The sequence below is a fragment of the Equus quagga genome, chromosome 13 (assembly GCF_021613505.1).
Source record: "Equus quagga isolate Etosha38 chromosome 13, UCLA_HA_Equagga_1.0, whole genome shotgun sequence".
In the NCBI taxonomy this organism is placed as follows: domain Eukaryota; kingdom Metazoa; phylum Chordata; class Mammalia; order Perissodactyla; family Equidae; genus Equus; species Equus quagga.
The window spans coordinates 1,029,882-1,042,312 of NC_060279.1; the positions used below are offsets into that span (position 1 = coordinate 1,029,882).

Genomic DNA, 12,431 nt, shown 5'->3' on the forward strand with positions numbered 1-12,431 from the left:
TGCTGTCAGTTCTAGGCTCTGCTGGGCAACAGGCCCTGCTGTCAGTTCTAGGCTCTGCTGTCAGTTCTAACCTCTGCTGGGCAACAGGCCCTGCTGTCAGTTCTAGGCTCTGCTGAACAACAGATCCTGCTGTCAGTTCTAGGCTCTGCTGAACAACAGGCCCTGCTGTCAGTTCTAGGCTCTGCTGAACAACAGGCCCTGCTGTCAGTTCTAGGCTCTGCTGGGCAACAGGCCCTGCTGTCAGTTCTAGGCTCTGCTGGGCAACAGGCCCTGCTGTCAGTTCTAGGCTCTGCTCAACAACAGGCCCTGCTGTCAGTTCTAGGCTCTGCTGGGCAACAGGCCCTGCTGTCAGTTCTAGGCTCTGCTGGGCAACAGGCCCTGCTGTCAGTTCTAGGCTCTGCTGGGCAACAGGCCCTGCTGTCAGTTCTAGGCTCTGCCATGTGAGCTAAGCCCTCCCTGTTTCCCGAGCCCCACTCCTCCCAATCAGGCAGCCTGGAAGTTGTGTAGTCAGGGCGGGCAGTACCGTTTTGTGCACAATGTGTTACCTAGTGAAGTAGGTAGTGGCATTGGCCTCTGTGTCCTGAGGCCTCAGGGCATCATACACATATTTGAGGTCCTCCAGGTCTGAGAGCTCAGGGATCCCACAGGACAACATCTAGAAAGAGAACACAGGAGAGAGGATGCTTGTACCAACTAGGAATTCTTGTTTCTTCTCTGCCATAGGCAAGATTTTCTCTAGCTGTGCTCCCCAACCGTCACAGAGGGTGGCAGGCAGATGCTGTGGGCAGGGGCGGGAGGGCCACAGAAGTGGAGGAGCTGCAGCAGTAAGTCAGACACCTGCACAGGCACCTCCGTTCCAAGTGTCTGGGCCCTGCTTTTATCCAGGGCTCAGGGAAGCCGATCTCCTGAAATCCTTTGAAGCAAGACAGGGAGTCTTAAAAATGGTGCCAGATGAGAAGGAGGGGTTCAGAAAGGGATGGAGCTCCTCACCAGGCCCAGAAGGTTGAGGAAGAGGTGGGTGTGCTTGCGAATGAGGTTGTAGGCTTGGCAGCAAAGGTCAACAAAATCATGGAAGCGGCTGGAAGGCTTGTCACCCCCGTTGATGACATACGCCATGTCCGAGGTGAAGACAAAGGGGGCACGGTCCCTGGGCCAAAGGGAACACACAGGCAGAAGGTCAACATGGAGGAGGAAGCCCACTCGTGGGCTGCATGAGGGGATGGTCCCCCTCATCCCTCATCACCTGTGAGAACCTGAAGAGATCGGGCTCCTCTAACTTTTCCTTCTTTTCCTACCTCAGTCTTAAAAGATCCCCCGAGACAAGGTATTCCACAACCTTCACTGGTTCCTTGCCTATGAGCTACAACATTTTTCCTGGGTAATCTAACTGTATGCCCTCTGCTGTGGTTCCGGCTCATTTCCTTTGCTCAGTCCTCAGCAGGGAGGGGACAGCAGCTCCTTGCCTTCTTCTGCATGGCTCGGCAAGACCTTGACTTCATCAGTTTTCTCTTCTCCAAAGAGCTCAGCCCAGGGACCACACGGTGAAGTGCAGCACCTTCCATCTCGGGCTTGGGTTCCAGCTCTGAACCACTTCTGCTGACCTCCCTGCCCTACACACATCCTGTCTTCAGGCGACCACTTACCGCTTGATGTTGCCAAACATCTGGGCGTGACCCAGGAAGCGGCCAAAATCTATGTGGAACATGTGGCCGGTGGTCTTCAGCATGATGTTGTCGTTGTGTCGGTCACAGATGCCCAAGACGTATGTGGCCACGCAACAGCCAGCACAGGAATAGATGAAGTTCTCCACAGCCTGGGAGGGGGGAGGCGGATGGGAGGAGAGAACATAAGGCTGGCTTGGAGGGACTCCAGGGGCCACAGCCAAACTGAATCCAGCCAGCTCCAGCCTCTGTCTCGTGAGCCCAAGAGCACATCACATCTGCCTGCTCAGCCTCCCTCACGCACTAATGCACACACTGCTGCACGTGGGAACACCTCTTCTATCTGACAGGCTGTAAGGAGACGGAAGGCTTCTATGTATATCTCCACCGCTTTCTCTGCAACTCATCTTCCTCCAAGCCTTTCTTTCTCCTTGGAAGATTGGTTGGAAAGACAGTGAACTCATCTGGGAGCCCAGATTTCACCAGTCCAGACTGAAGAGACCTTAACAGACGGGAAGACTGACGTTTACAACCTTCCCAACTGGTTGTGACCATCTTAACTGAGGCACAGCGCTGAGGCAGCTGACTTAACGGGCCCCTTCCTGACCCCGCTCAGAGTTCTTCCATCCTGCTCCCTGCCCCAAATACAGCGCCCGCCTGTGCCCAGTGTCCTTGGTAACAGCTAAATGCTAATCTAATTCAAGTCACTACACTCCAAAGGAGAGCTGAGGCAGCCTAACACTTCTAGGGAGTGTTTTACGCTTGAAAATCAGACGTCTCCAGTCGGCAAGATGTTAGAGCTATTTCTGAGTGTACGGGGGGGAGGGGGGATCTACCTTGTTTTATCTGGTCAACATCTGTCCCCTTATCTGCCTTTCCAGGGAGCAAGCATAAGTGGAATTAGTAAGTGGACATCTTTCACCCTCTAAATTGTCTTTGTGAGCTTTATGAACTTCCCAAGAACTAGGAAAGACTCGTCAGCCGAAGGCAACAACTGTCACAGCCAACCAGGAATGTACACAGCCGGGAATGAGAGAAAGCGTCCCAGATGTAGAATGTGTGCCCTCCCTGCCTCCCTCTGCACATTTCCCCCATCCTTCCCCAACTTCCTGAGTCCCAGACTTCCCAGTTCACACTGACTCCTCCCTCACTGAGCCCCTACAGCCCGCTGCCACCACCATCCACTCCCGGCTTAGTCTTTTCACTCCCCCAGGGTCCAGGATCTTCTCTCCCAGTGGCTTCTTGGCTGTCCACAAGGTCTATTTCAAAACTAGCTACACACGGAAACCCCCCAGCTGCTTGTCAAATTAAACCAGATGACTAATTCATAGGAAACTAAGAAAAGAAAGGTTGTAAACAAACCACAGAACGCATCTTCTGGAAGAAAAAGACGATTTCTGTGGAAGGGAAACAATGAATGAAAAGAAGCCACTCACTAAGGAGTACTATCAACTCCAGTCTTCACCTTCATCTTCATCAATCTGTCTTCCTGTTACAGAGATTCTTCCCATCTGAAATGCATCCTGTTTTGACTCACAGAACACCTGTGTGCCCAGGTAAATGACTGAAGCCTCATCACATGAACTATGAGGGTGTGGCTGCTCACTGACAGGAGGGCTCACCGTATAAAGGGCGCCCCTGATTTACCGAGTCTCACTGGCAGGATATGAGGTGTTCTCTTTGCCAAGAGACAAACGTCTCTAGTTCTTTCCCAGCGGAAGTCAACACAAGAAACTACCAGCATTATTCCAGCAGAAAGGCTAGGAGAGCCGAGCAGCTACCTCTGAAGGGTTGATATTAAATACAAAGAAGCAGAGTTAGCCTGTGTGTGTGTTTGTACTCTTGTTGTACATACATCTATCATATATATTTTGACTGTTTATTACACGGGCAGGAAGTAATCATAATTCCAGCAACAAGCACAGTGCCTCTGCATAGTGGCTGTTTAACAACTGAAAAATACATGTTTATATAAATAGCATATGGGGTGGGTGGGAGGGAGGAAAGAATCTATATTACTCCTCTCTAAGGGTAGAATACTTAAAATTTGCAACATAGAGGAGGTGGGTTTTGAGGGATGGGAAAGGGAAGAAATGGCTTTCCAGGCAAAGGGAATATTCTCATCTAAGGGTGTCAAGGAAATGCAAGCAGCCCCCTAAGCTGAAGTGTAAGCTACCACAAGATGGGGAGGGGCAGCAGATGGGACTACAGGGGAGGCAGGGCTGGCTTACAAAAGCCCTTGCATCAAATACTATGGATGTTGGACTTATCTTTTAGGACACAGGGAGCCTTTGAAGAACTCAGAGCAAAGGAGTGACGTGAGTGATTCGCACTTCATTAAAAAACTTTGAATCAAGAAGAGGTTGGCAAAGAGAGGAGAAACATTCCCGTGGTTCAGGGGACAGACAGCAAATAGCGTAAAGAAATGGAAAGAAGAGGGCAGATCTGAGAGATATTTGGGAAGAAGAATCAACAAGGCTGGGCACAGGAGAGGGGAGGCAGGAGGAAGTGTGAAGACTCAGGGCTCTGTCTTGAGTGACTGCACAGAGTCAAACCACTTACTGATAGGAAACTCACAAAAAGCGGGTCTGAAGAGGAGGAGGAGAGACAGAAAGCTTGGTTTTGCCTATACAGTCAGGCATTGCGTAATGACGTTTCAGTCAACAACAGACAGCATATACGACGGTGGCCCCGTAAAATTAGTACCACGTAGCCTAGGTGTGTAGTCAACTACACCATGTAGGTTTGTATAAGTGCACTCTGTGATAGTCACACAACAACGAAATCACATGACGACGCATTTCTCAGACACTTCCACTGCTGAGTGATGCACCACTAAACCGAGTTTGAGGTATGGCTGCAACACAAGAGATGGCCAGCAAGCAGGTGGCCACAGAGTACGAAGCTAGAGGGACGGAAGCGGGTTAGAAGAATGCCTTTGGAAGGCAGCAGCAAATGGGTGGTAGTTAAAGTAATAAGGGATGATGAGCTGGCACAAGGAGAATGCAAAGAGAGCACAGCAGGCCAGGAATTATACCCTGGGGACACAAACATTTAAGGCCGTTTAAGATCATCTCATTAGATGTTCACTAAACAACATTCTGATTATAATTTAGCTGTCCACGTAGGTTTCCCTTGGGGATAAAATGCATTGATCAATATAAATTAGTATTTGGACGCCCTGGAAGTTAAATTACATAATTAAGCACTCTGGCATATACTCAGTCTCTTATGAGTTTGAATACTGTGAATTGTTCTCTCCCCTAAACTTTATTATCCCAGAGACTAGTCTATGGACCACAGCAGGCCACCAAGGCCCTACCACCCACTAAAGCTTCACCTGAGCACCAGGTCAGGCCCCTTTCCTGCATCTCCAGCTCATATCTAACCTGGATCCTGGCTTCCAGTTACAGCATCTCCATAAACCAGCTCCATAACTAGGAACAACTGAGTGACTCCTAATTCACATCTACGAAAAGAAGGGTTGAATTAAAACGATCTCTAAAGACTCTTCCAACCAACCCTTGTTCTTCAAAGAACCACGGAAGCCCTCTAAGGGCACAGGAGGAACTGGACAGGACCCACGATTAGGAGGGACACCACACAGGTTCTCAAAAGTTGGTCCCCCTCCTCCAAAACTCCATCTGCCAGGGGAACTCAGTGAAGCTCCCGGAGCTGCTCCCAAGGAATTTTCCCAGTCGGCTTACAACACTCATTTGAGCCAGCCCTAGATGTTGGGAGGCATCGTCAACCGAGGGTGGTTTATTCCTCCCGACACAGCTGAGCTGTCCTCGCTGTGCACAGGCAGGTCTCATGGTAATGCAGCAATTGCAGCGTCAGGCCCGACCTCGCCCCCCATCCTACCTTCTCATACTCCTCCTCCCCAGGGTTGTGTTTCTGCAGCCAGTCAGCCAGGGGCCGGTCCTTGAACGAGCCGGTCACCCCGTGCTCCACCTGGATCTTGCGCAGGGTCTCAGCATTGGGGATCATCTCCACCATCCCTGGGAGAGGAGGCACTGGGGTCACTCCAGAGCAGAGAGAGGGCACTGTCGGGGGAGGACTATGAGGGCTTTGCTGGACGCTTCCGTCTAAATTCAGCTCTAGGACTTTTGCACAAAGTCCGATAACAAGGGGAAAGGACAACGGTAGAAAGGAAGGCCGCTGCTCAGGCCTCAGATTCCACAGTATGAGGGGGTCCTCGGTCTTCCCTGTTCACAGGCGCTACTCCTTTTTCATTTTTAACTTCGACTATGGGAATTTTCCAATACGTATAAGAATAAAGAGAACACAGATTCATGAATGCGAATGGTCACGAATTCACACATAACCATCACCCAGTTTCAAAAATTATCAACATTTTGCTAATCTTGTTTCATCTATTTCACTCACCAATCCTGCTTCTCCCTGCTGGCTGGAGTGTTTGAAAGGAAATCCCAGACTTGTCACTTCACTCTGAATATTTCAAGGACAACTAACAAGGACGCAACCACCATGCCATTATCATATCCAAAAAATTAAGTCATTCTCTAATCTGATCCAATCTAACCTAGTCTATATTTAAATTTCCCCCATTTGTCTCAAAAAATATCTTTTTACAATTGGTTTGTTTGAATCGGGATCCAAAGTCTACAAAGTATGTTGGTTGTCATGTCTCCAAGTCTGTTTTATAAGTCTCTCTCCCCTGCCTTCTTTTTTTTAATGCTGTGCTACAGCTTCTAATGAAATGCTCTTGCCCGTTTTGTTTTTCTGGAGAAGTACACAGCTCACGTTGGGGAATGGGCAGAGGCAGTGAGCAAGGGTGCCCTCCACACCAGCCGCCTATGCGCAGCCCCATCCACGCCCAACTGACCTCTCCCCCGGCCAGTGGAGAAGCAGCGGAAGATGACCATGCGCATGTCCAGCCCCTCCTGGACCCAGATCTTGCTCATGATGCGAATCATCTGCAGGGTTAGCATGTCCTGGCGAAGGTCATCCCCGCACTGCAGGGAAGAAGACAGTGACCAGGACCCATCTCCCCCGGCTCCCACATCTCCCAGGAGGGCAACCCTGCCCCAAACTACAGCGACAGGTGATGACCCAGTTCCCCCACCTCACACCTCTGGCCACTTACTCAGCTCACACCAGGTCAAACAAACAGAGGTGGGCCAGTACCCACATTTGTTCATGTGGGGTTCCAGCTCATCCCTCAACCCCACAGCTCCATGTGAATTGAATTCAAGTTCCTACTCTTCATGCAGGCCTTCTGACCATCAACGTTTTTTTAAACTTGAGCATTTATACCTTGGGTTTGCAATGTACACACAGCAAATGTATATTATCAGTTACTAAGTCACACACGTGCATTTCCTCTCCCCCAAAAGATTATATACTCTGAGACTATCATTTACTTCTCAGGATCACGGATGTATCAGCTAGAAAGGATCTCAGGGTTCGTAAGTCCAACCTACACCTGATATCTTAATTTCCTCTTCAACATGGCTGCCGTGTAGTCATTCAGCTTCTGCTTGAACATTCCCAGGGAGAAGGAGATCACCATCTTATCCATGTCATTGTTGGGCAGGTCTGCCCCCTAGAAAGCGCTTCCATGTATTGAGCTGTCAGTTGCCTCTCTACACCTCCTACACTCTGCTCGTAGCGCTCTGGGGCAATGCAGAGTTAGTCTGTTTCCTGGTTCACCTGATGTCTTTCACATTGTAAACTGGCATCGTGGAACAGTGGGAAGAGAACTGCTTCTGCCACACTCAGGCTCCCTCCTCCCCTTCTCTCTGCCACCTTTGTCCCACCAGGCTTGAGTGAAGTGTCCTCACCTTGAAGATGACACGGATGTTCTCACCCAGCGGATCCACATTCTGGAAGGAGAGCTTGAGGGGGACAGCATTGGAGTTGAAGTAGGAACAGTCCTGCCACAGTAGAGAGGGTAGCAACGAGGGTCAGGCTGGCCCACACCCAGGAAGGAACGTGGCCTCTCAACCTTCGCTCAAGCTGCTGCCAGTCCAGCTGCTCGCTGTTTCTTCCAGATTTCTCAGGAGCCCACATTCCTTCCTTCCTTCCCTCCCCACTGCTGTCATCCCACTCTGCTGTTGGCAACCTCAGCTCTGGCACCTGGTCTCCCATCCCTTCGAATTATTCTCCACACAGCTCACTAGCTGTGTGACTTCTGACAAGTCACCAGTCCCTCAGGTGACTCCTCTGTAAACGGGCTCACAATACCAACTTCATCAGAGTTGTGGGGATGAACGTGATAGCCAGCATAAAGCACTCAGACCAGTGCAGGCACGGGCGTGCACAGCAGATGGCAGCTGAGAGCTGCGATCACCACCACCACTCCGGATTGCATCCCAACAGCATGGGGAGAGGCACCTACCCAGCCCCCAACCCAGTTCCTCCACCCTCCACAGCCATACAAGTCAGGGCTGGGAAGAGGCCCAGCCATGCCTTTCTCCCTCCTGTCTCTCAGAGCCAGGTCAGTGAGGACCTTGCCTCCACCGAGCCCTCCCCACTCCGAGAGCCCCAACGCCACCAGTCACTCACCCTGGGCACGATGCCCTTGACCAGCAGACTGGGGCTGAGCGGAAGGCGGCAGGAGCCGTTGAGGGTGAAGAACTGCCTCACCTCCTCCAGGCCCGAGCGGAGGATGCCCTGACAGGAGGGCAGACGGAGAGCACGGTGAGACACAGGCCAACCTCGCAGAACAAGCCCCCTAGAGGGGGGCACCCAGCAGGAAAACAGCCCCTTGGGAAGTGTGGACAGCCTCCAGGAGCCCAGGAAGGACAATACCCAGCCAGATGTGAGCCTGGGACGGCACCTAGGCAGCGAGCCTAAACCCGAGAGGCTGGGTGGACGGCAGAACAGCGCGCAGCAGGCAATGGCGAGCAAGGAGGGTGGCTGCGTCTCCGGGGGAGAGGCTGTTCAGGCTCTTGCCAAGAAAGGTCAACAATCTGGACATTAAAATCTCCCAGTTTTTAAATGTTAGCAACCAGGAACACTGCTGGCCTGATATAGCCCCTTTGTGCAAACAGATAAAGGTGCCCCCTCTGGCTGGCAGCAGCCTCGAGCCGTGGCTCAGAGCAAGTGAACAAAGTATGACTGGATTTCAGCCTGTACATGCCCCTTCTCGCTGGTGCTCTAGTGCAGTGAACAACTTACACAACTGTGCTTAGCCTTTAAGACAAATAGTTAAATAAAAATTTTAATGCTTTGCCGGTCAAACAAAACACATCCATGGGCTGTATCGAGCTGGCAGACTATCACCTTGCAGGTTACTGACAGAGTCATCTCCTTCCAGCCCTTAAACCAGGGATGGTCAAGTGCCATCATGCTGGTCAGGATGCCTATGAAGTTAATGACTAGCTGCAGAAGCCAGGACCAGAAATGGGTAGAGGCGGCCTCACTCCACTCACCTGCCGTACAGACGGGGTGGCCTCCCGGACCTGCTGGGCCAGCTTGGCCAGGGTGCTGACGAGCCAGCACTGGCGGTTAAACTCCTCTCTCAGCCCCTTGCCACAGCAGCACAACAAGGCTGCCAGCAGATACTGGTAGCGGATGCTGAACTGAGAGTCCTTGAGGCCATCCTTCAGCAACCTGCAAGGCAGAGGGAGTGGGGAGTCAGGAGCTCAGAGGATCACAGACAAGGGTGTGTATGTTGGGGGTGGGGGGAGTCAGACCCAGCTTCAGCTCCCTGGAAAATCCACCCCAAACATGGGAGGGAAAATAGACTCTGTACGCGTAGTTTATACAGAGGTGTTCATCATATTCCAGCTGGTCCTACTGTGCCCTTAAGGAGAGCGTGAAGCTCCTCTGTGTCTGGTCTCCTTGATATTTCTGCTGTGTGTGGGAGGGAAGTACCAGGGATGATCCTCACTGTGCCACGCAGGGGTGGACGGAGACCCCCGAGGAAGAGGAGCCACCCAAGGCCTTGTGGAAATCATCACATGCTGGAGCCCCAGCAGCTCACTCCTCCTCGCTTGCAGCAGAGCAGAACACTCCCAAGAGAAGCCCTCGCCTTGCTGCACGCGCAGTTTTACCAGAAGAAGTAGTGAGTCACTCTCAAGTCAGAGACGGCGCGTTTCAGGAGGAAGCGCACGAGGGGGCTGTCCAGGTAGCACTCATACTTCAGGGCCTGTTTGGGATGGAGCCAACAGGAGGCTTTACCCACTGCCTGTAACCCACACCCACTACGAGCCCCTGGGACCCTGGGTTCCAAGGGCAGACCGCAGACTGACCTGGGGCTTGTGGTGGGACCATGAGAACTGGAGGGAAGGCCAGTCCACCCACCTGCACGAGCTGGGGCAAGTAGTCGAGCAGCTCGGCGTCCGAGAGCGAGCCAATCCACTGCACAGCCATGCGACGCACCTCCTGGTCTGGGAAGCTGCAAGACAGAGCCCAGGACCTGACGACCCAGCCACGGGCTCTGAGTGTAGCAGTGAGCAAGCACGCCACCCCTGGGCTTCAGAGGCACGGATGGAGGAAAGGCAATGACTCCCAGAATCTGCCAAAGCCACTAGAAGAATCCTAAGCAACCAGACAGCAACCCTTGAGAATGGCCCTGGCCCACGGTCCGAGTCAGCCTCACGCCAGAAATTCCCATCACCAAAGAGCCCTCGTAGGGTTACAGCATTATTGTGTCTTGGTACCATCCTGTAATGCAAAGCTTGCCAGGCAAGTGAGAGAATCAGGGAATTTTACATCAGCCGGTACCCTTGGCAGCACGAGTTTAGCAGAGATTAGCAAAACCGTTGCCTCAAAAAGTCCTGAAGGCAAGACGTGTGGATTGGGTCCACTTTAATTACTGAGAGTGGTGAGAAAGAGGCCAGGGATCCTGGGTGCCATTCAGGAAAGGTGGCCCAGGGTCTATACTGGGAGCCCGTGTCCCCAGAGAGCCCCTCAGAGGAAAGAGGGAAAAGAGGACTGTCAGCGCAGAACCAGAGGATAAGGTCCAGGTCACACAGGTGTGTGAATCTGTCAGGACGCAGCACACTACAAGGCAGGTTGGCATTCCCTTCTATGTAAACTAATGAGCTCTAGTTAATGATATGCAGGTGAACTATTTAGGAGGGAGTTATGATGTCTGCAATTTACTTCAAAATGCATAAAAAATAAGCTGGATGGATAGATGGATGCACATGTGACAAAGCAATATAGCAAATGGAATGGTCAGAGTCCAGGTGGTGGGCAGATGGATGTTCACTGCAAAAGTTTCATTTTGTTGTATGTTTGAAAATGTTCATTATATAACGTTGAGGGAAAATGAGGAAAAGAAAAAATAAAAGAGGGAAAAGCCCCAACTTTCAGGCCCACTTTACCATGGTCCCCAGGGCCGACTCAGGCCAGGAAGGGGCATGCTGGCCCAGCTTCTGGAAGGACATGTGGTCAGGACAGGTGGGGTAACAACTCACGTGGCATGCAGGAGCCCCAGGGCATCCTGGTGGTTCATGTGGGTCCACTGCTTCAGGAGAGCATAGGTGTCGGGCAGGCACGCCCACTCCCAGCTGGGGGCGCTGGCGAGCACCAAGGGGAGCGAGCTCACCTCCGAGTGGCAATAATATCGCTTCTCCCACAGGCGCTTCTTGTCAGCATCAGTGAGCCTGGGGTAGGGGTGGAGGGGGAGGCGAGAAAGTAGTCAGCCAGAGAACAGCGTGCTTACTCTCCAGGAGAATGCCACCTTCTCTCCAGTTCAGTGGTTTCCCAGATTTTGCTGCGCAGTACAATCCCCCGAGGAGCTGTGTAAAATCCCCTTGCCCAGGCCACACCCAACACCAAGCAAGACAGCAAGTCTGGGGACGCCAGGCATCCGCGTCCTTAAAAGATCCCTAATGACTGCAACGTGTGAAGCTGAGTGTGGACACCAGGGCCCAAACTTCATCTTGCATCCTGACTCAGGGACATCTCAGGCCAAGGAAGAATGCAAGGGCCAAGGGCAACACAGGCTACCCCTCCTGAGGACGCCCTGAGGGCACCACTCCCAAGAAGGGCCACCAGAGGGCGGTGGTCCCCACAGGTCAGGGTCTGGGCAGCTGAGAGGCCTCCTGGGGCTTCCGGGGGCCAGCTGGAGATTTTAAAGGACCAGCAGCTAATTGGGCCTGGCCTGCGATCAGGAGTCTAACGGCAGCTCTGCAGGCACTCAGCTGATCTGGCCGCCTTGGGTGGGACATGGGGGACAGATGAGCCTGTCTCTCATTTCCCCAGCTACCACTTGTGCAGGGCCACGCAGGAGCCAGAGAGGCACCCAGAGAGAGCAGGCAGAGGAGGAGCCCAGGTCCCACCAGCTCCTGCAGCTCACCTACTCTTCTCCAATCCTGGTGAGAGGAGCAGCCTCAAGGATGAGGTCAGCTGGACTCGCTAACTCCTGGGAGCTGCCAGCTGGCCTTGACACCTGATGCTTTTTGAAAAGTGACAGGACCAGAGAAATCCTAAGGCTATGGGTGTGGAAGGGGCAGGAGGTGGGAGCAGGGTAGTGAGGATGGCAGCCAGCTGCCCCACTGGACAGTGAGTAGTAGACAGCTTATCTGGGGTGTCGGGCAAAGCTCTGGTCCTCCTGCCAAGCCGGGTCTGGGCCAAGTCCCTAGTGAGGGGACAGGCATTCCCAGATCTAATCCTGACCCCCACCTCTCCACTTTGCCTAATGTCGGCTCATGAAAAAAGGGCTGGGGCTATCCTCAGCAGAGCCCTCTCTCCACTACCTCCTGCTTAGGTGGCAATGCCCACCCCATCCATCCTACCTCTACTCCCAAAGCAGGAGGCCAGGGGCCTAGCTGGCAGGAGACAGAGGGT

General features: G+C 52.6%; 1 protein-coding gene across 6 annotated transcripts in view; it reads right to left on the reverse strand.

Annotated features, from left to right (window-relative positions):
• Nucleotides 1-12,431, reverse strand: part of PIK3C2B (phosphatidylinositol-4-phosphate 3-kinase catalytic subunit type 2 beta) — a 61,676-nt gene that overhangs the window by 10,323 nt on the left and 38,922 nt on the right. For all 6 annotated transcript variants that reach the window (XM_046680754.1, XM_046680755.1, XM_046680759.1 and 3 more), the window contains 11 exons: nt 11,057-11,245; nt 9,936-10,029; nt 9,686-9,780; nt 9,062-9,242; nt 8,193-8,300; nt 7,469-7,561; nt 6,511-6,640; nt 5,526-5,662; nt 1,644-1,813; nt 991-1,147; nt 546-655 (listed from right to left, as the gene is read on the reverse strand). In XM_046680754.1, coding sequence (XP_046536710.1) covers nt 546-655; nt 991-1,147; nt 1,644-1,813; nt 5,526-5,662; nt 6,511-6,640; nt 7,469-7,561; nt 8,193-8,300; nt 9,062-9,242; nt 9,686-9,780; nt 9,936-10,029; nt 11,057-11,245 — 1,464 coding nt within the window. The remainder of the gene's footprint in view (nt 1-545; nt 656-990; nt 1,148-1,643; nt 1,814-5,525; nt 5,663-6,510; nt 6,641-7,468; nt 7,562-8,192; nt 8,301-9,061; nt 9,243-9,685; nt 9,781-9,935; nt 10,030-11,056; nt 11,246-12,431) is intronic.